The sequence below is a fragment of the Rhinolophus sinicus genome, linkage group LG03 (genome assembly GCF_036562045.2).
Source record: "Rhinolophus sinicus isolate RSC01 linkage group LG03, ASM3656204v1, whole genome shotgun sequence".
NCBI classification, from domain to species: domain Eukaryota; kingdom Metazoa; phylum Chordata; class Mammalia; order Chiroptera; family Rhinolophidae; genus Rhinolophus; species Rhinolophus sinicus.
Window position 1 is genome coordinate 102,483,632 of NC_133753.1, and position 22,483 is coordinate 102,506,114.

Genomic DNA, 22,483 nt, shown 5'->3' on the forward strand with positions numbered 1-22,483 from the left:
GTATGGGGAATATAATCAATAATGTAAAGATTATGGAGGGTGCCAGATGGGCACTGGACTTGTCAGGGGGATCACGTCATAGACTGTGTAGAGGCCTGACCAATGCGCTGCACACCTGAAGCTGAAGTAGAATAACATTGAATGTGAACTATAATTAAATATATATATCGGATGTAAAGTACAGCACAGGGAATATAGTCAGTGGTATTGTAACAGCTATATACAATGACAGGGGTAGTAGACTTGGGGGGGTTATCACTTTGTGAGAGGTATAAATGTCATTATGTTGTTTTGTATACCTCAAAATAATATTTAAAAATATAATTAAACTAAGAAAAATGACTCTAGCCACAGTGTAACTGGTGAAATCAAGCCAACTGGTGGTATGGGGGTGCCTGGCATAAGTGGCCATGGGCACAGCTGGGTCAGGGTGCTCTTGCCCAGATGACAGTGCAGGCTTGTGTGAGCTGGCCCAGCTCACCCTCTCGCTCTCTTTCCCATTTAGCCTTTATCACGCACTGCCCAGTGTTTATAGCCTCTAGATACACACAAGTCTTGTTCAGGGTTTGGAGGTGCAGGAAGCTGTCCTGACTGGGGTGTGAAGAACTGCTTGTCCCGGTGATGCCGCCTGACACCATACCCAGCCTGTCTCCCAGTCTTAGTTCTCAGGATTTCTCCCCGAGACTGCCCCTCCACGTCAGGAAAGCTCACCCATCCTAGAAGTGCCACCTCCACCTCTGACATCTTTCCGGAGTTCCCACAACCCGTGTTCGGATACGACTCGTTTCATTCGGCTCTGCGTTCACCGTCAGTGATGCACATGCCTCTCTTTCCCACTAGATGGCGCATTCCCTGAAAGCAAGAATCACATCGTACTCCACAATTTTCTCTCAAATACAAATGTGCAAATAAGTATTTGCTGAATGAGTTTGTATTATATCTATCTACCAAGTGTACTCTATCCATCCATACTCACACACAAATAATATTTGTTAAGTACATATTATGTGCCTGTCCCAGTGCAAGGTATTTCACTTTTGCAAAAGTTAAAAAATATAGAAAAGCAAAGATTCAGCATTTTTAATATCCATAGAGATAGAAAGCAGACTAGCAGTTGCCGGGTCTCATGGGTATGAGGTTTCTTTTATGGTGATGAAAATGTTCTGGAATTAGATAGTGGTGGTGGTTGCACAACTTTGTGAATATAATATGTGTATTATATCTCAGTAAAAACAAACACACCTCACTTTAATACACAATTGCATTTGTTGTTAATCCCCTTAACTGTGTGTGTGTGTGGGTGTTAGTATTGTGTGTAGTTATCACCATCTTACAGAAGGAGAAACTGAGGCTCTGAGAGATGAAGTGATTCAGTGGGTTGTGTGAGAATTAGCTATAAGTAGCTAATGTTTATGGAGCCTAACCTAACTGGTCTACGGAATCTTCAAAACAGCCCCATGGTTTTCAGCCAATGTTGTAAACAGGAAACTGAGATTCAAATGCAGGCAACCTGACATCACCCTGCCTCCCAAGCACCTACCTTCTCCAATTAAAAAGATTAGTGATTATTTGTGGGGATGTGAAGCGAGTAAAACCTCACCCATTGCCGCTGCCAGTGTAACTTGGTACAATCACTTTGGAAAACTATTTGTCAGTATGTACTAGAGCTGAACTTCCACATACCTTCTGACCCAGCAATGCCACAGAGACGTGCGCGTATGTGCACCAAAAGATGTGTACAAGACTATTCGGAGCTGCAGCATTCTTATTAGTTCCATATTGGGAACAACCCAAATGTCTATTAACAGAGGAGTCGACAAATACATTTCAGTATAGTCGTACTATGGAATATTAACAACAATGAGAATAAACACTCTACAACCAGATGCAACCATATTCATTAATCTCACTGAAAATATGGAGCAAAAGAAACCTGACATGAAAAGAGTATATGCCATATGATTTCATTATGTAAAGCTCTTAAACAGGCTACGGTGTTAGTTGTTGGGGTTGTGTTCAGCCTGTGTTACTAGAAGGGATGAAGAAGGGGCTTTCTGGGGTGCTGTTAACATTTTTTTTTTTAAATCTAGGTTCAGATTATATGGGTGTGTTCACTGTGAATATTTATTGAGTTGGACACTTATGATACAATTATTAAAAGAGAAACCGAGTTTGCACATGCATACACATACAAAACCAGGAAGGCTCCCTGAAGCCTGCCTCAGCTGGCAGGGCGGGGGCGGGGTGGGGGCCCTTGACAGTTGAGGAAGTAAAGGATGGAGGGGTGGATGAGAGTGAGAAAGAGGAGTCTTAGCTGTGTTTTTCACTGGCAGCAAATTGGGAAGTCATTTCCCCTTTCTGGGTCTCAGTTTTTGCATCAGTAAATGGGTGAACAAATCAGGAAGGAAAAATTGATAAATATGTCCACATTAAAGTGAGGAAGTTGGATGGGATTAGTTTTCATATCAGGAGCATCCAATTGTTCTATCAAAAATACGGATCTCAATATATTAGGAATGAAAAAAAAATATTTTCCTTTGCAAGAAGCATGTTTCATGTTTATAGACTTTCTGCTTCAGCAGTTCATATTGTTTACACATTTTTAAATTATGAAAATACCCAGGGTGGCCGGTTGGCTCTGTTGATTAGAGTGTAGCGCTCATGCAGTGCTCGTAACACCCAGGTTGCCGGTTTGTTCCCCACATAGGACAGTGAGTTGCGCCCTCCACAGCTAGAGTGAAAACAATAGCTAGATTGAAAACAATGACTTGATTGGAGCTGATGGGTGTTGGAAAAACACACTGTTCCCCAATGTTCCCCAATAAAAATTAAAAAATAATACCCAGTCAAAAAAAGGGAAAGGAGGAAAGGCAGAGGAGAAAGCACAACAGAGTAGCGCTCAAGTGAGGCCAGCTATCTGTCCACCCATCTATCTGTCCATCTAGTCATTTACCTATCCATCTATTCATCCAATCTGTTCACCTACCTGTCCATTCATCCACCATCTATCTAGTCATACTCTGTTAACCAATCCATTCATCTCTTCTTCCATCTCTTCTTCCATCCATTCATCCATCCATTTTATCCATCCATCTCCTACCAATCTGTCCGTCTGTCCATCCAGCCTTCCATCTATACATCTACCTAACCTTCCATCTTTTCATTCATAGTCCCACCCAAATACCCACTCATCTGCCCATCTACCACACACACTTACTGTCTGCTGGTATCAAGCCCTCAGATGAGCCAGGGGTGGAGGAACAGGGGGTGCTCAGATACTTATAACATGACTCCTGCCTGCCTTCAGGCAACTCAGCATGGGAGAGTGAGTATGCCCACCACTGACTCAGCCAGGGGCAGAAGTAGTGCCCAGCCCTGTGGAAACTCTGTGGAGGGAGGGCTGGCTTACAGCCTGCGGGTTAGGGAACTCTCTCTAGAAGAGAGTATGCTTGAGCTGGGCCTCAAAAGACAAAGCAAGAACTAGACATGCAGAGAGGGAGAAGGTGTTCTGGGAGGAAACAGCAGGGGCAAAGGCAGGGCTGGGGAACCACAGAGTGGCAAGTCATTCACCTGGGTGGGGTGCGATCAGGCCGCCAGTAGCCCATGTGTCTGCTTTGCTCTCCAGCAACCACCCCTGGCCCTGCCCCTAAGCCTGGCTCGAATGGGCACTGAGGCCTCCACACTAGTGCCACTCAAAGTGTGGCCCATGAAGCACCGGTTTCCCTTCCCAGTTCATGACAAAATAAATACATAAATTGAGAGTGCTTAAAAACATTTATATCAACTTAATAGAGTCATCTAATATCTGTTGGATATATATTTTTAAAAACTGGGCTTATAGTTTATTTCAATTTAATTTTTCTAGTATTTCAATTTTTTATTGTATTTTGCATAATTATATGTCCACGGCAGATTGAAAATAAAAATGGGCCCTTTGCCCATTTATTTTGGGGCTGCAGAAAGTTTGACAACCATTGGTGGCCAACGCAGCTTACACTCATATACCCTTTGACAAAGTGGCTTCATAGTCATTACCTCAATTCCCTGAGAGCAAGGCCAGGCGAGAGAGAACTAGTGACCCCATTTTATAGCATGACTGGCCCAGGTTCTCACACATGGTAAGTGTCAGGGCTGAGATTTGAACCCAGGACTGACACGGTATCAGGGAAGCCTCCTGTGAGCTCCTGTTCCAGGCGAGGCTGAGCACGGAGGGCCCAGCAGAGGAGGAAAGAAGCAACTGGAGAAAGAACAGCAGGCAGGGTAGGAGCTAGTGCCCAGGGCCTATTCTAGAGTCTCTGTGGGTTCTAAGGGCACTGAAGGGGGACAGGAAGACTTCCTGAGGAGAACTGCCTGAAGGTGAGCCTGCGCTGCCCCAGGTGGTCCTAGAAGAACCAGGACAGGCCCGGGGATCTCTGATTCGGAATACGAGGTGGGGCTAGTTCCAGGCCCAGCCCACTTCCATCCCTCTCCATCATCTTTTCTGCTTTTCTCCTTCTGCATCCCTCTCCCCCTCAGCCAGCCCATGAGCTTCCTGAGGCTAGGGCCTTGGGCCGTCCATCTATGCACCCAAAGCCCACCCAAAGTTTAGCAAACAAAACTATTGGTCCCTACCTGGCCCTTGGCAGGAACCACCGCATTTTCAGACACTCTCTCCTCTGTTCCTCAGGGAGAGCAGATGGACCGGGATTATGATTACTCCATGTCACTAATGAGGGAACAGTCTCAGAGAAGTTAAGTCACTTGCTTGAGGTCACAGAGCAGAGAATCTAAGGCTCTAATTCCTGACCCTGTACTTTTTGACTAGTATGGTGAAATAGAGAGGGAAGCCACTTCCATAGGGTCCTGGGTGCAGCACATGGTGTGGTGGGGGTGGGATGGGTCGTGTGCAGGGCAGCTGGGGAGAAGAAAACAGTGGTGTGTGGCATGACCAGTGAGGTAATCTGTCTAGAAACTTCCCCTTCTCCAGCACTGTGGCTGTTTCCTGGGCAGCCTTAAAGCCCTATCCCAGGCCAAGAAGAGGCAGGAATGACATGATAGGGCAACAGCCTTTCCCCTGCTCTGTTGGTAGGCAGGGAACATGACATTATATTTTTGGAGAACCATTTGGTAAAATCTATTTCACCGAAAATGTTAGGACTCTTTGAACCATCAAGTTCAGTTGCAGGAATTTGTCCTGTTAAATATTTCCATTAAGTGTGCAAAGAAGGTCCTAGCGAGGCATATCTCTCACCCAGAGTCACTGAGCTGACTGTCACCTGCCCACCCACCCACCAGCCAGCCTGCCCCATATCTCAGGGCCAGTCATGAGGATGCATCACCTATTTATCAGTGCCAGACCCTGCCCTGGGAACGTTCTGTTCTTTCCTGCCCTGTTGGGAACTCCCTACACAAGGTCAGCTTTCCCTACTTCAAAGAAGAAAGCCAAATGTGAGCTGCCTTGCCCCTTGAAGCTCAGGAGTAGAAAGGCAGGTGGGGAGGTGTGGGAGGTAGGTGCAGGCCATGTGGATACCCATGAGCTCCCAGGAGACACCCCTCTTGTGTGCTGCTTCCGAATGCAGAGTACACGTTCATTTACTACTGCTACTGCCCGACAGTCCAGGCAAGTCCACTTAGACCCAGGTTATGGATGAATACAGTGAGGCCCTGGAAGAGACAGGGTCACCAGGGGGCGAATCAGAGGCAGCAGTGGGAGCAGACACCAGAGTTTTAGAATCAGGCTGCCTGGGTTTGAATCCTAGCCCTGCCATTTCCAGGCTGTGTGACCTTGAGCCAGTGCCTTGGTCTCTCTTGGCCTGTTTCCTGTAAAGTGGAGAGAATATCCTTTCCCTCTCAGGTTATCAGGAAGGAAACAGGGACAGAAAAGCTCTGCACAGTACCTGGCACAGTGAGGGAGCCCCCTGTCTTCTCCCTCCTCTGCCTCACATCCGAGCCAAAATCCCTTCTTTGGCCCTGAACAGGGGGTGAAAGGGGCTGACAAGGGCCTCTACCAGCCCAACAGCTCCAACACAGAGACAAACCTGCCTTTACCCACTACAAGACCAGCAGCAGGGCCAAGGGCAGCCCCAAAGGGAGGCCCCAGGGAGGGCATCTGGGCAGGTGTGGTTCAGGCAAGCCTCAAAAGCTCAGCCCCTCCTGCTTCTGTTCCACTCTGCAGTTTGTCAACGCTCATGTGCTCTCCACCTCAGTTTACAAATGTCACCTCCACCAGCGCCGCCTCATGTAGGCCAGGTGATTTCATTCACAGCATTCTAAGACCCCAAGTGGGGCACTGACTCCAGCTCTCAGGGGCCCTCTCACCTGGGCCCAGGTTGAGTCCTCAGCCCAGCCTGAGCCCTGAGCATGATTCCAAACTAAGCCGTTGCCTGGGGTAGATTGTGTCCTTAGGGGGCATGGAGGGCCAAGTGTAATCAGAAGACTCATCCTCTCAGGAAAGGGAACCTCCCAGTTGCCACAGCTCCAAGCTCCTCAGCTGGAAATTCCCTCCTCCTCCAGGAGCTGCACCGGCCCGGAGGCTGAGGAGCTGAGCCTCATTGGGTGGATCTGAGCCCACTGCTTGGTTCCCAAGCCTGAGGTTCCCAGACCGCTGTTCTGAGCCCTCCCCTGGGTCTGAGGCCTGGGCAGGAGGAAGGGCCGGCGCCGAGAGTGAGAGGAGAACTTGGGCAAGATGGCGGCCTGGTAGATCCCTGACCCGACCTGCCACCTGACCGAGCTGACCCTGTAACGTCCTCCTCTTTGTGAAGGACCAGAGAGACCTTGCTTGGAGGATAGGGCGGCCCTATCTTCCTGGTGTCCCATTTTATTCTGTCCCTGTCTCCACGCCAGTGGCCCAGGGACAAGTCTCGCCATGTCCCAGAGGGAGAACCAGGCCCAGAGAAAGGAAGTAGTGTGCTCAAGGTCACACAGCCGGACACAGACAAGAACCCAAAGCTCCTAAGCCCAGCCCAGGCCTGGCCATGGCCTCCTCGCCCACCAGGATGGCCTCAGGAGACATACGTGGGGGCAGATGCCTGGGAGCCAGAAGGAAGCCCTGGCCTTCTTGGGCCAGATCAACGGGAGTGTCCTTTGCCACTTCTTTAGCCCCTACCAGGTGGCTAAAAGCCTGGTGGCCGTGAATCTACATGGCTTCCCTGCCCCACTGTGACATCTGGCTTCTCCCTGCCCAGCCAGGGTGAGCTCTGGGTCCTTGCCCCTGATCCCAGGGCCTACCTGAAACCAGTTTCACTACTGGTTCTTCTCTACACCTGCCAGGCCCTCGCCTCTTGCCTCCCTGGGCCCACACTGAGCTCCAGGGAGAGCTCTTTAGACCACCATTCAGCCCCAGTTCAGCCAGTGAGACCCAGGAGGCCACGGGAACCTGCGAGCACCCCACCCTCTGCAAGCAGGATGAACTCTTGGCTTCTTGATCCTGAGCCCTCCCTGGGGTTGGAGCTTGCCTCTCTCTCTCCCCCTGGCAGCAGAGCCTGAGTGAGGGGGCAAGTCCACAAAAGTATTAATCCCTGTGCCCAGCAGAGCCATAGAAGTGCTCCTCCCCATTTGACAGGTGGGAGACTGAGTCCAGCAGAAGGCAGGTCCCGACTTTCCTTACACTAGGCACCTGCACCCACCTGATCCTTTTTATGCCCCTCACCTGGATAATGCGCGATCTGCGTCTGGGGTGGGTTCCAGCCAGGGCCACGGGACAGGTTCCCGGGTCGGCGTCCCCGCAGGATGCTCCGGGGTGATGGCAGCGGCTCTCAGTGTCTTCTCTGCTCCGGTGGCAGAGGGCTCTGTGCTCTGCGCTGCACGGCTTTTAGCTGCAGCTGTGGAGGCGGGCGCTGCCCGGCCCCCCCACCCCGGTCTGCTCAGCGTGTCCTTTGCCCCTTGATTTGGTGCCTCCTCACTTTAGCACGTGGGTGGCAGCCGCTCACCTGCCTGGAGACCTGTGGGGCAGCCATGGCCCTGGCCAGGGGCCCAGGTGCTGCCAATCCCCATCTGGGACCAGCTCATGCCCGCTAACCTTTAACCTCCGTCTCTCCCCCAAGGCTTGGTGCCTGGTTCCCAAGCCGCGGGCTGGATTAGAGAAGAGAGGAGGAGGAGACACAGGTGTAGGGCCAAGGCAAGTGAGGCAAAGCCAGGCTGCCTCAGCTACCTCCCTGAGCCCCACCCCCGCTGGAACCCCATCCCAGTTCCTAGTCCCTAAATTCTCTCTCTCTCTCTCTCTCTCTCTCTCTCTCTCTCTCTCTCATCCTCTCCTCCCCCAGCTGGCTCACTGAACCCCATCCATTCCCTACGTACCACCTCCATCCTGTGCCCCCTCCTGAGCCACCTCCTGCCCCTAAGCCCTTTCTCTCTCCCTGATTTCCCATTCCCTGAGCAGCCCTCCTCCTTCTCACAGCCCCTACCCTTACTGAGCCCGCCCCTTCCACCGCTCTCTACTCTCCCTGAGCTCCCATTACCTCCTGGAACCCCGCTTTCTGACCTCCTTTCCCTCTCCTGAGTCACTCTCTCCTCCTCAGCCTCCTTCCTCTCCCTGAACCACCCTCCCACCCTGCAAGCCCTTCCTTGAGCCTCTGTCTTACGTACTCCCTGAACCCCACCACTTTCCTGACTTTTCCTCCCTCACCCCCTCCTGCCTGCCTGGAGCCCACCCACCTCCTTCATGTGATTTTGGTTCTGGGTCCTCAAATTCCTCCTGACTCTTACATCCGTCCACGAACACCTTGAACACCCACCAGGTAGCACCCTGAGAGAGGATGAGGCCAGGATTCTCATCAGAGTCTAGCAAGGACACGCAAGTCCTTAGAGGCACTGCTGAGTGGGTTCCACCTGAGAACGGGGTATTCAGGGCCCTAGCTCACCTGCCAGCTCCAAGGGACTTCGTGGGGCAGAGGGGGCGGGGCCCAGGCAGTCGGGGTGAAGAGAAGGAAGAACAGGTAATGGTTGGTATCCCTGACGATGAACAGATTCCTGTTGGTCCCATGAGCTTCCTTCCTTCTTTTTTTTGAAGCTAGAGATGGGCAGCAGAGTTTGGGGGAGCCTTGCCAAGGATGACACTGGAGTCCCTGCTGATGGTAGAAAGTTGAGTGCAGGGCGCTGTGACATGGGGAGGCTGAGGGATTGGCTGGGCCCACAAGAGGCCCTGGGTTATTCAGGATCCTGCTCACCCTCCAGCCTAAATTCACGCTGCCCTGGGTGGGCATCTCGAGAAGGGCAGCTGATGAGGATGCCCCCTACTCCTTCCAAACCCCTCATACTCCGGGAGTGTTTCTTGTGGGTCACCTTGTTCCTTCTCTGCTCACTCTTCCCTCTCCTCCATGAGCTTCCTTTCACACGTGCTCGCACTGTTGGGCCTCAGTCCTGCTACCTTGGACACAATCAGAGGCAGGACCCAGAAAATGAAATCAGGTAGCAAGCGCATGTACGTGCCCGCACGTGTGTGTGTGTGTGTAAGGGAAGTCGGGCTTGAGCCAGGGCAGGGGCCGCACTGGGGTATAACCCTGGTCCTGCCACTAACTGGCTCTACAACTGAGCAAAGTACTTAACTCTATTTCCCAGAGCCTCAGTTTCCCTGTACATAGGGTTGTCAGAGTTATCAAATAAAAATCCAGAATGCCAGTTGAATATGATCTTCAGATAAACTATGAATATAGATATATATTTCTTATTAAATAAACTTTTTTTAAAATTGGGAAATATTGGGGAACAGTGTGTTTCTCCAGGGCTCATCAGCTCCAAGTCGTTGTCCTTCAAACTAGTAGTGGAGGGCGCAGCTCAGCTCCAAGTCCAGTTGCTGTTTTCAATGTTAGTTGCAGGGGGCGCAGCCCACCGTCCCATGCGGGAATTGAACCGGCAGCCTTGTTGTTGAGAGCTCGCGCTCTAACCAACTGAGCCATCCGGCCGCCCAATGAATATTTTTTAAGTATAAGTATATCTCATTCAATATTTGGGGCATACTTATACTAAAAGGTCATTCATACTATTATCTAAAATTCAAATTTACCTGAGCATCCTGGATTTGTAAAACATATGTAAAACAGGGAAGGCAGGAAAGTTTGGGTAAGATGTTCTCTCTCCAGGACCCTTCCTTGTTCCAGCTACACCCTGTGAAAAACCTCAGGCTGACCTGGAAGTGGTCTGGAGGTGTCTGCATTCCTTGCAGAACAAGGTGGAAATGGAAAGCAGGGTGGAGGGCATGGCTAGGGTTATAGGGCCTTCACATCAGAGAAAGGGAGAGGGAAGGAGAAGTTCCTTGAACTAAGCCAATCCTGGAAAGTTCCCTACAGGAGGAAGATGTTCACGCTTACTTTGATGCTGAGAAAGAAGAGAGGTGGGTTAGATGGCCTCTGGTAGATAGCTCCCCTTTCCTTAATGGAAGCTAGGGAGGAAGCACGGGGGTCCCCTCACTTAAGGAAGTCTCCTGAAGACCAATATAAAGTATCTACATCTTATATGAAGATTCTCTAGAGTGAGGGCAGGGTCTCGTTTCAACTCAACACATCACTACCCCTTGTAGCTAACGTCTGCCATCAGATGGGATGGGTGTTTTCTCCCCATTTTACAGATCAGAAAACAGAGGCACAGCGGTAGGGTAATTTTTCTGCGGTTCATATAGGTGGTCGGTGGCAAAGGTGGAATTTGAGCCCAGGTGTCCTGTCCCTGTACTTGCTGTGTCATAGATCATATAGTGGGGGCTGGCACTGGAAAGATGACATAAATGCGGTCCCTGCTCTCAGGGGACCTCTAGTCTAACAGTGGAGGACAGGTGAGACTTTAATGACTCTGGTACAGGCCAGGCTAGGATCAGGGCTGTGACAGAATCTGCCGGGAAGGAAGGACTGATTCTGCTGGTGAAGGAGGAGATGTGTGCTAGGCCAACAAGAACGGGGCAGTTCTTTAACAACTTCAGGACAAGGCTTTGGAAGAAAGGCTTTCTAGGTGGAGGGACATCTTGGGCAAAAGCAGGGGAGGTATGGAAATGCGGCAGAAAGATGGGGAATAGTCTGGAGTCTGGCTTGACTGGAGGGGGGTCTATAGGTCAAATATCAGATCCAGGAAAAGAAAAAAGGGATAGAATCAGGTAGGAGCACAGGCATCAGACAAAGAAATGTAGGCTTCATCCCTGGGGAGGACAGGGAGCCATGGAAGAGTGTCAGGCCAAGGCAGGCCCCGCCGGGGTTTGCTGGGGGTGAGGAGGGGGCAGCAAGGGAGAAGCAGTGCAGGGGAGAGCCCGGGGCCATGCAGCGTTGGTGCCTCAGCCCAGGAGTGGCCAAGTTGCCTGAGCTGTCTGAGAACCATGCGACCCTCTGGGGAGGTGGATGGAGGGCTTGTGGAGCGAAGGGACCAATTGTTGCTGTGATTCTGTGTGTCTTTCTGCAAAGGGCTTGGGTCTCCTTCAACTCTGAATCCAGCCTCAGAACAGGACCTTACACAAGATAGCATGTTTGTAAATATCAGCAGAATTGCATGAAGAGGATTTGGGGACAGATGGAAGGTTTAGGGTGAGAAATATGGAGGCTTCAGGAGGCTTTCCTGTTTTGAGCCTCATCACCTCCTAAACCAAATAAGGAGGTAGGCGAGACTGAACGCGGGCGGAGTGGGAGACACTGTATTGAAGGGTCACCACTGGGTGACATCCGGCAGGCTGTTGTCCTCAGGATGGCAGGTAAGGTCTGAGCCTCTGATGTGGTAAATGACGACGCTCTGAGACAGCTGAGGATATCAGGCTGCTTGTTTCTTGGATTGATGTCTCCTATGTGCCTAGCCCCGTGCTGCTGTGAACATGATCACAATGGAGGAGGAAGCTGTTCCCTCAGCAGCAAGACAAGATGGCTGATGGCAGAGCCTTCACTTTCTATGAGATCCAAAACAAGCTACAAATAATATATTGTTTAGGTGCATGTGTCTATATAATAAAACTATTTTAACAAAACAAAGGGACTACACACCTGTTCGAATGGCTAAAATGAAAAAGACTGACCATATAAAGTGTTGGTAAGAATGTGGAGCAACTGGAACTCACATACTGTGGTGGAGATGTTAAAACAGTTTAGAAAACTAGTAGTTTCTTAAAATGTTAAACATGCAGCTGTTGTCTGATCTAGCCATTTCACGCCAAGGTATTTAGTCAAGAGAAATGAAACGATATGTCTATACAAAGGCTTGTACATATACAAAGACTTGCACACAAATGCTTATAACAGCTTTTTTTGTAAAAGTCTGAAACTGGAAACAGCCAAAATGTCCATCGACAAATGAATGGATAAACAAATTGTGGTCTATTCACGCAATGGAATACTATACTGCAATAAAAAGGAACGACCTGTTGATAAATGCAACAGCATGGATGAATATCAGAATAATTATTCTGAGTGAAAGAAGCCAACCCCTGCCCCCAAATAGTATACTTCCATTTATATAAAATTCTAGAAAATGTAGTCTAACCGGTAGTGACAGAAATCAGGTCAGGGGTTATTTAGGGATGGGGTTGTGGGGTGTGGGAGAGACTGGAGGGAGGGATTACAAGAGAGTATAAAGTCAGTTTTGTGGATAATGGCTATGTTCATTGCCTTGATTTTGGTGATGCTTTCAAGGGTGTATATCTATGCCCAGACTCATCAACTTGTACACTTTAAATGTGTGCAGTTTATTGTGCATCAATTATACTTCAATAAAGCTTTTTTTTTTTTTTTTTTTTTTAAAGCAGGAGAGTGATAAACTCCACATTTAGGAGTGTGGTTACCTTGGGTGTGGGCAGGCACAGACTTGGGTAGGAGAACCCAGATGTAGGCTATTGGTGATGTGCCAGTTCTGGATTGGGTGGTGATTTCACTGGTACTCATCAAACAGTGATAATTCCACAAATAAATAAATTAAAGCAGGCCACATATGGGCCAAAGATGAGAGTGTATTAAAAACAACAACAACAAGAATTAGGATTAATCTACATCTGTGTACCTGAGGTCCATGTTTTAAAAAGGGGGTGTATGTGTGTGCTTGGACAACTGGATATCCACCTGGAAAAGTATGAAGTTGGATCCCTACCACACAACACATACAAAAATGAACCCAAAATGGATCAATGACCTAAATGGAAGAGCTAAAGCTATAAAAACTATTAGAAGAAAACATAAAGGTAAATATTCATGATCTTGAGTTAGGAAGTATGTGCTTGGATATGATGTCAAAGCACAAGCAACAAAAATAAAAATAGATAAATTGAAATTCATCAGAATAAAAACTTTTGTACTTCAAAGGACACCATCAAGAGAGAGAAAAGACAACCTACAGAATGAGATACAATTACAAGTCACACATCTGATAAAGGACTAGTGTCCCTAACACACAAGGTGTGATTAAAAAAATATGGTGAATGTTTAAATTTTAAAAAATTATTACAGTAAAAGACACATTGCCATTAATGCCCCTGAAAATACTTCCCCTCACTTCAAACACAATTATTTCATTGTTCATGCCACTTTCTGAAGCAGTTCTGGAAGTCCTCTTTTGTGAGTGTCTTTAGTTGCGCTGTCATAGCTGCCTCGATGTCCTGAATCGATTCAAAACGTTTACCTTTCATGGTCATTTTGACTTTGGGGAAGAGCCACAAGTCACACGGTGCCAGATCTAGTGAATAAGGTGGATGAGGACACACCGTAATGTTTATATTTGACAGAAATTGCCTCACCAGAAGCGATGTGTAACATGGAGGCTTTCCATTGTGATCATAAAATACGGTGAATAATGCTGCCAAGTGCCACCAAACAGAAAGGCAGGGATCTTCAGTACAGAAAGCGGCACGCTGAACCTTAGTAACAGTGTGTGACAAGTTTCAACTTGTTCGGTGCAGTCAGTTGGGTGTGAACTACGGTTGAGAGAAGGTATGCTTTAGAGTGTGCGTAAATCGTCCTCCATCATGACAACGCTCCATGTCACACATCGTTTCTGGCACAGCAATTTCTGTCCAATAAATACATTACGGTGTGTCCTCATCCACTTTATTCACTGAATCTGGCACCTGTGACTTCTGGCTCTTCTCCAAAGTCAAAAAGATTCAGGACATAGAGGCAGTCACAACAGCGCAACTAAAGACACTCACAAAAGAGGACTTCCAGAAAGTGGCAAGAACGATGGGATAAGTGTGTTTGAAGCGAGGGGGAGTATTTTGAGGAGGATTAATGGCAATGTGTCTTGTACTGTAATAAATTTTTTAATTTTTATTGGGGAATATTGGGAAACAGTGTGTTTTTCCAGGGCCCATCAGCTCCAAGTCGTTGTCCTTCAATTTAGTTGTGGAGGGCACAGCTCAGCTCCACATCCAGTGCCGTTTTTAATCTTAGTTGCAGGGGGCACAGCCCCCCCATCCCATGCAGGAATCGAACTGGCAACACTGCCTGTTGTTCAGAGCTCGCACTCTAACAAACTGAGCCATCTGGCCGCCCTGTAATAAATTTTTTTTATTTAAATATTCACCGTATTGTTTGATCACACCTCATACATCTGTGTACCTCCACTCAGCTTAAGAAATGGAACTCTCTCAATGCCATTGAAGTCCCCTCTGGTCTCCTCTCTGATTCCATCCCTTTCTGCCAGACAGCCATGCTCCTTATTTTGGTATTTACTATTCTCATGCTTTTACTTTATACATATCTTTAGCAATATGAAGTATAATTTTGCATGTCAAAATTTATGTAAACAGTATTATACTGCATGTACTCTTTTTATACTGCATGTACTCTGAGGCTGCCTGTTTTTACTCAGTGTTGTTTGTGAGATTCATCCATATTGACATGTGTAGCCGTACTCTACTCATTTCCATTGCTTAGAGTACGAAGTATTCCATTGTGTGAAGGTATACCAGTTCCTTTGTCATTCTCCTGGTATTGGACATGTGGGTTGCTTCCAGGTTTTTGTTATTACAAGACAAGCTGCTATGAACATTCCTGTTCTTGCCACCTAGTCCAAGAGAGTGAAACTTCCTAGGAGTTTGTGTTAGTTTCCTATGGCCACTGTAACAAATTATCACAACACTAGTGGCTTAAAACCATACAAATTTATTATCTTACAGCTCTGGATGTCAGAAATCTGAATGGGTTTCACTGGGCTGAAATCAAGGTGTTGGCAGGTCATGCTCCCTCTGAAGGCTTAAAGGAGAAACCATTTCCTGGCCTCTTCTGGCTTCTAGAGGCCACCTGTATTCCTTGGCCTGTGGCCACTTCCTGCATCTTCAAAGCCAGCAAATAGTGTCTTCAAAATTTCTCTGACTCTGAACCTCTGCTTCCATTGTCACATCTCTTTCTCTGATTGACTCTCCTGCCTCCCTCTTATAAAAACCTTTGCTATTCCATTGAATAGATAGGTAATCTCTCCATCTCAAGATCCTTCACTTAATTACATCTGCAATGTTCCTTTTGCCATGGAAGGTAACATATTCACAGGTTCTGGGATTAGGGTGTGGACATCTATGGGGGCCAATATTCTGTCTACCACAGAGGGAACAACTGAGTGGTGTGAGATGAGCATTTTGAATTACGTGTTTGTCAATCTGCTCTCCAAAGTGAACTGATTCTCTCTCCTACTAGTGGGGCATAAGCGTTCCTGTCACTCCCATTTTCACCAACACTTGCTATTATCTGACTTTCTAATTTTTGTCAATTGACGGTTACGAAATGACTGGGCTCTGATTGCTGTGTTCAAGAAAGAGACTGCCAATGGTGTCAAATGTGAAAAACAGGGGCCCCGGCAGTATGAATGTGGTTGATGACCTTGGCTAGAACAGTGCCTTTAAAGTGGTGAGAGGGGCCCGAAATCAGACCAAGTCAAGGAATAAGGAGGGTGAGGAAATGGACACAGGGAGAGCAGAGTATAGGGGTATGTCTCAGTCAGCTCCTGCTCAGTCAGCTCACAACATAATATCACAGACTGGGGGGGCTTCAACAGCAGACTTTTATCTCTCACAATTCTGGAAGCTGGGAAGACCAAGACCAAGGTGCCAGCAGATTCAGTTTCTGGTGAGAGCCCTCTCCCTGACCTGCAGACAGCTGCCCTATTGCTGGCCCTCACTTGGAGAAAGAACTCTGCTCTCTTTCTCTTCTTTTAAGGACACTAATGCCATCATGGGAGACATAATTTCTTGACTTTATCTAAATCTAATAACTTCCCAAAGGTCCCCCTTTCAAATACCATCATATTGGGGATTAGGGCTTCAAAATACGAATTTTGGGAGGACAGAAACATTCAGTCTGTAACAGGCTACTTTCAAAATATTGGGGGTGAGTGTGAAAGGGAGGTTTCAGTCTGAAGGCAGAAAAAGAGAGATATAAGTGATGGAGTAGAGCAAGGCATCTTGGAGGAGGCAGGTAAAGGTGAGACCCATAGAGAGGGCAGCTGGATTGACTTTGGAAGGAGGAGAAGCTGCCATTTCTGGAGGTGGGAGAGAAGGAAGGGCACTGAGACAGACACAGAGAAAATCCAAAGAGGTAAGGCAGAAAGTGGCAGGAGCTTCTCCCTGTGATGGGCAGTGGAGTTAGCTACTAAGACAAGCAGGAGTGGGTATGAGGGTCTGAGGAGTTTGGTGAAGGTTTACAGAGGACATTGCTGTGGAATATTCAACAGGGTACTCACTCAGCTGAACAAAGTGGAATTGGTGACAAGGTGGGGACAAGCTGAGGCAGGGCCCTCCTGACAGGTCTTACCAGCATCTCTTAGGGTGAAGAAACCTGGAGCCCAGAGTGGGAGGGGCCAAAGAAGGGCCATGTGGGAGGACTGCCTAGGAGACCCCTGGAAGCTTAGTGGAAATGGTGGGTGCTGAGGAGGCAGAGCAGAATCAGGGAGATCATAGCCAGGAAATTGGGAGGTGAGCAGGAGCTCTTGATAATGCCCAGGACCATGGGAGAGCAGAGACTGTGGGAGCCCAGAGGAGAAGGGCACACAACTCAGGGTAGGTGAAGAGGGCTTCCTGGAGGTGGTGGTGTTCCAGATGAGTCTTGAAGGGGAAAACCAAATTTCAGTTATCATAAAAATATGGAAGAAGTGTTAGTTTTACAACCTGTCAACAAGCCTGGCCTGCCCCACTCCATCCGTTTTGTCTCTCTTGCTCTGCCCAGTGTGCACTGGCTGGATTGGAAGAGTACTTGTTGGGCTCTTTTAGCCCCTATGTCTTGGCTTCTGGTTTTCTCTTTGGTTTTATCATTTTCTGCTTCAACTTCAGAACTCTTATTCATCCTTGAAAACCCAACTCAAATGTCACCTCCTGTGGTGAGCCTTTCTGATTGCCCTGGCAGTGTGGTGCTTTCCTAAGCAGTGTGGTGAAGTGGAACAAGCTCACTCATTACTGTTTGATTCAGACAAGTGACTTAATCTCTGAGTGTCTGTTTCCTGACAGTGGTACCGGCCAAGCCTAACTGTGAAGATAAGCTACATGACATACTCTGGCATCACATGAGAATCCCACAGGAAGCCACAGTGTGATGATACCTGACATTCTGTCTTGCCCTAGAGTGAGTTGAGTGCCTAATTCCATGAGTTCCCTGATAGCAGACATAGTGCCCCCACAGCTCCTAGCCCAGTGCCCAGCACAGACGGGCATCATGTGCTCTGTGGATCCTGCACAGAAGGGAAGAACTGAGATTGCCTATCATTTACCTGTAATGTGACTTTGGAGAGATGACATCATCCTTATGAACCTGTTTCCTCATCTGTAAAACAACATATTAGGTATTCATTTACTACAAATAAGGCACTCAACACTCACTATCTCATCCTCACATTGTACATCATCACCCCGTTTTACAGAACAGAAAACTGAGCCTTGGGGAGGTGACTGACTTGTCCAAGTTAGCCGTAGGGCAGGAGTTCCTGGCGCCCAGCCAAACTCAGAAAATTGTTCCGCGAATCCAAGGGGGAAATGAGAAATAACCCTGCAAATTGTAAATGCCTGGGGTGGGAGAGTCCATGCCTGGGGGCGTGGTAAATGATGGCTGAGTGGAATGCAGAGAGAGGCGGCCTCAGATTATCCCGAACGCGGCAGGAGGATGGGTTTGCCCGCGCTACGCTGATGCCGGAGGCGCGGCGCCGCGCTCCTCTGCCTGGGTGGGTAGGGGTGCGGCTCGCCCCCTCCCCGCCCCACCCCCAGCCCCCACGCCGCGGCCCCTTTAAGAGAGGGCGAGGCGCCCTCTGGCGGCGGAGCGGGGCGCGCGGCCGAAGCCGGAGCCGGATCCCGGAGCCGGAGCCGGAGCGGAGCGGAGCCGGGGCGGAGCGGGCCGAGCGGGCCGAGCCAGCAGCCGAGCTGGGGGCGCGGGCGGGCGGCATGTACCGGGCCCGGGCGGCGCGGGCGGGGCCGGAGCCCGGCAGCCCGGGGCGCTTTGGGATCCTCAGCACCGGGCAGCTCCGGGACCTGCTTCAGGATGAGCCCAAGCTGGACCGGATCGTGCGGCTCAGCAGGAAGGTAGCGCGGGGGGTGCGGGCGGGGGGCGCGGGGGTCGGGCTGCGGCCTGCCGGACCTGCCGAGCGACCAAAGGGCCTCACGGACCGGGCCGCGGGGCCGCCGGTGGGCGCGGGAGCCTGGCACGTACGAGTGGGCCCCGCGGAGCCGCCCCCGGGGGAGGGGGCGCCCGGAGCCGGCCTGGGGAGGGTGGGGCGCCAGAGACCCAGGGAGGCACCCGTGCACCCCCGGGATGGCCGCGAGGCGTGTCCTACAGCGGATGCTCCGGGGAGGTGTGTTCCGGGGGGCAGGGTGGCTGTGTTGTGGGGGGCCCTACACCCACGTTCTGTAGGGCCGGAAAGGGGAGGCGCCTTCCATAGGGAGAACTAGGGGCCTGTTTCACACCTGGGGGTACCTTTGGGGGACAGCCCGCATTCCAGGGGTGCAAGAGGGGGCTTTGTGTCTTTCTTTGGGAGGGGTACTGAAAGCTGAGCTGTGTATTCCATAGGCCACCGTAAGAGAAAGTTGTATATTTCACAGGAGATAGGCCCAGGCTGGTTGGCTGTGGGGGCCAGAAAGGGAAAGTGTGTGTTGAAGGGAGGCAGAGAGGGGCATGTGCATCGTACAGGGGACAGATGGAGGGTAGTGTGTTTTCCAGGGGCTGGGAGAGGAGGCTGGGCGCTCCTGGAAACAAGGAAAAAGCATTCTCCAGAGCCAGGAAAGAAAGGGGGGTCTGCTTTCTGCAATAGAAGGAAAGCTGGGAGCAGGTGCTAGGGGATTGGGGAGGAAAAGGGGGTGTGTATTGCTTGGGGGTGTGGGGATTCCACTGGAGGGCAGAAGAAGGGGTGTGAGGGGAAGAGAGGGTGGCTTGAGGGGGTACTATGCAGGGACAGGGAGAAGACCACTCTGGAGAGTCAGAGCAGGGGTGGGAGTGTTTTCCGCACAAACACCTGAGGAGGAAGCAGACAAAGGCCTGGAATGAGAGGGAAGCTGCCCATGCATGGAAAATGGGACAGAGGAGGGAGGGGGACTCCTCAGGGACCTGAGCAGACATATTAATTGAAAAATTAAAAATTAACTAACATTTGTAGAGGCCTTCATAGTTTTCCTCACTTCAGTCTCACCGTAGCCCTATAAGGTGGCCCTTTTTAGCTCACTTTGTAGAACAGGAAACTGAGGCCCAGAGAGGAAACTCAAGGCAAAACCCTGTCTGGGCCTCTTGCAGTCCCTCCACCTGTTGACTTGCATCCTGAGACAGGTGCCCTCGCCTGGCCCGTGGGCACTGTCACCCAGGGTGGCGGTAGGTGGACATGGACAGACTCCCTGAGTATACCTCTTGGCTCTTCTCTGGTCGCAGTTCCAGGGCCTGCAGCTGGAGCGAGAAGCATGTCTGGCCTCCAACTACGCGCTAGCCAAGGAGAACCTGGCATTGCGGCCTCGTCTGGAGATGGGTCGGGCCGCCCTGGCCATCAAGTACCAGGAACTTCGAGAGGTGGCCGAGAGCTGTGCAGACAAGCTGCAGCGACTGGGTGAGGGGAAGCTGAGAGAACCGCCTGGGGTGGGGGGCAGTTGGCAATCTGGCTGGTTGGCTTTGGGAAGTGTAGGCGCCGAGGGGTGGGAATTGGGCAGACCTATTCCCGGGTCATGTTTGAAGGGTACTCTTGGAAAATGGAGTTGGGGAAGTGAGCAGTTGGTGAGCAGAGCTGGGTTGGAGAGGCCAGAGGGGGTGCCCTGGGCAGTGGGAAAAAAGGGAGCCTAATACCCAAAGGCCTGGGGTGCTCTAGGAGACAAAGCTTCCTCTTTTGCACTAAGACTGGGGGGAGAATCTTGGGGGAAGGTGCACAAACTGATCACATGGGCATTGTGTACAGGTCCCAGAGGGGGGAAGGGAAGCACAGAATCACACACAGGATCAGTGAGAGTCAGGATTGGGCCCTGGGGCTCTGGCCTGTCTGTCTTGGGTGACAGGCCCTGAGGGCAGGGGCTATTCACTCTGTCCCTCTGTGGCCCTCAGAGGAAAGCATGCATCGCTGGAGCCCCCACTGTGCACTCGGATGGCTGCAGGCTGAGCTGGAAGAGGCTGAGCAGGAGGCTGAGGTGAGGGGGAAGGCGACTGGGCCTGGGGACAGGTAGGGAGACCTAGCCTACCATCCCCCCACTTCATTCTTACATTGCAGGCTTGAGAGCTCCTCCTCCAGGAAGTCTGTCCTGAGTGCCCCCAGGAGAGCCCACCACATTGCTGTCCTCACTGTACAGCAGGGCTCCTTCTTCCCACTCTCACATCCCCAGCCCCCCCCTCCACCCACCCACCCACCCCCAGCTCCCCTGTGAATGTCTCAGGGCAGCGTAGGCTGGGTCTACTGAGGAGCTGGGACAGACTTGTCAGTGCTGGGCTGGGAGTGCAGTGCTCAGCGAGTCAATGGAGGTGGGGAAGGAGGGGCCCTGGCCTCCATGAGAGATACCTAGTCTACCCCAAGTGTGTCCCCATCTCTGTCCTGCCTCATCTCTAAGGAAATCAAGGCTTGAGAGTAGAGGACATTTGTCTGCAGTCGCTCAGCAAGTCAGAGGCAGGCCCAGGCTGGAACTCAGGTGGCCCGTCCCCCAGCTGTGGTCAACATTGGAAGGGATTCAGGGTGAGAGGGAGAGGACCAGTCAGTCCTCAGTCTTTGGTTGTGCTCCTCGCAAACTGTCCTTACCTCCTGTCCCAGGAGCAGATGGAGCAGCTGCTGCTGGGGGAGCAGAGCCTGGAGGCTTTCCTGCCCGCCTTCCAGCGAGGCCGAGCCCTGGCCCACCTGAGGCGGACCCAGGCCGAGAAGCTGCAGGAGCTGCTGCGGCGCCGGGAGCGGTCTGCCCAGCCAGCCCCCACTGCTGCTGCGGATCCCCCCAAACCCTTCCCTGCTGCAGCTGTCCTGCCCACCGGGGCCGCCCGGGGGCCACCAGCAGTGCCCCGGAGCCTGCCCCCCTTGGACTCCCGCCCAGTGCCCCCGCTGAAGGGCTCCCCCGGGTGCCCCCTTGGCCCAGCCCCTCTGCTGAGCCCTCGGCCCTCGCAGCCAGAGCCCCCCCACCGGTAGGATCCAGGGTATGGCCCCCACAATGGGGGCCCAGACAAACTTGATGCGTGGCTCCTCCTCCTCCCCAACTGCCTGGGTGGGGGGAGGGGCAGGCCCCTCCCCCTGGCCTCAGGTAGGCCCTGGCCCTGGAGGCTGAGCTGGGGAGGAGAGTCACCTAGAAGATGCCCTGAGAGAGGGCTGAGGGTGGGGTGGGCAGGGTGTTATGCCTCTGGCGCTGAGGAAACTCTGCCTTTTTTTGTCCCCAGTTGGGGCCTCCCGGGTGATGGGCAAGCCCCAGTGAAAGAACTTGACTCCTGGGGACCTGGGAAGGTGCCCACTTCCACCAAGGGGCCCTGCCACTCCACTGGACTTGCACAATGCCAGGCTGACAGGAGTGTTGTCCATCATGTCCTGAGCCTACCTTTCCCCCAGTCTTGGGGCCCACCACCTAGGAGCCAGGTGGTCAGGCCCCAGCTGCAGGGTCAGGGACATCATGGCCCTGGGGCTTTATGTGCCCCACTTATGCTCCAGAACCTGGGGCAAGGTAGGCCAGGGGCTTCCGACCTGCACACGTGAGAGTGGGCCATCCCCAGGAAAGACCATTCTGTATTTTTCTGTCCCGTCTCCTTAGAATGGAACCTTTTTGAGGGCAGGTCCTTGTCTTTGTATGTTCTGTCCCCAGCCCCGCCTCCCAGGGGCCGTCAATAAATGTGATGATGAGGATGACGATGCTGCCTGACTCCTCTCTGCTCCCTCAACCAGCCACTCTGCTGTTGCAGCTGCAACATCGCAGCTCCTGCGCTTCCTACAATTGATGCCCTTCCTTCCTCTCTGCCCATCCAAAGCCCAGCTGTCCTTCATGTTCAGCACTGCTCCTGCCTCTTCCATGAAGCCTTCTCTGATTTCCAACCCATGGGAGCCTTTCCTCTTAATTCCCCAGCACTTCTGGCCAGCACTCTGCTTCCTCACTGTTTTCCAAGTGCCTCATATGTATGTACCTTTTCCTGGGTTGCCTGTAAGCCCAGTCAGGATGGTA

General features: G+C 51.1%; 1 protein-coding gene across 2 annotated transcripts; it reads left to right on the forward strand.

The window, feature by feature from the left end:
* The first annotated feature begins 18,155 nt into the window (after positions 1 to 18,155).
* On the forward strand, positions 18,156 to 22,176 carry VPS37D (VPS37D subunit of ESCRT-I). 2 transcript variants are annotated; one of them, XM_074328425.1, is made up of 4 exons: positions 18,156 to 18,421; positions 19,755 to 19,926; positions 20,412 to 20,494; positions 21,112 to 22,176. In XM_074328425.1, exons 1-4 carry the CDS (start codon positions 18,284 to 18,286, stop codon positions 21,466 to 21,468), a joined length of 750 nt encoding a protein of 249 aa, XP_074184526.1. In that variant the 5' UTR covers positions 18,156 to 18,283; the 3' UTR covers positions 21,469 to 22,176. The 2 variants fall into 2 exon arrangements, with proteins under 2 accessions (XP_074184526.1, XP_074184525.1); XM_074328424.1 differs by having other exon boundaries at positions 18,158 to 18,421; positions 21,106 to 22,176.
* The last annotated feature ends 307 nt before the right edge of the window (positions 22,177 to 22,483 follow it).

Excerpts from the sequence above, each read along its gene's own strand:
- VPS37D (XM_074328424.1), top strand. The coding sequence starts at position 18,284 with ATGTACCGGGCCCGGGCGGCGCGGGCGGGGCCGGAGCCCGGCAGCCCG. Across the intron at positions 18,422-19,754 it reads TCGTGCGGCTCAGCAGGAAG|TTCCAGGGCCTGCAGCTGGA; the intron begins GTAGCGCGGGGG and ends CTCTGGTCGCAG. Across the intron at positions 20,495-21,105 it reads AGGCTGAGCAGGAGGCTGAG|GAGCAGATGGAGCAGCTGCT; the intron begins GTGAGGGGGAAG and ends CTCCTGTCCCAG.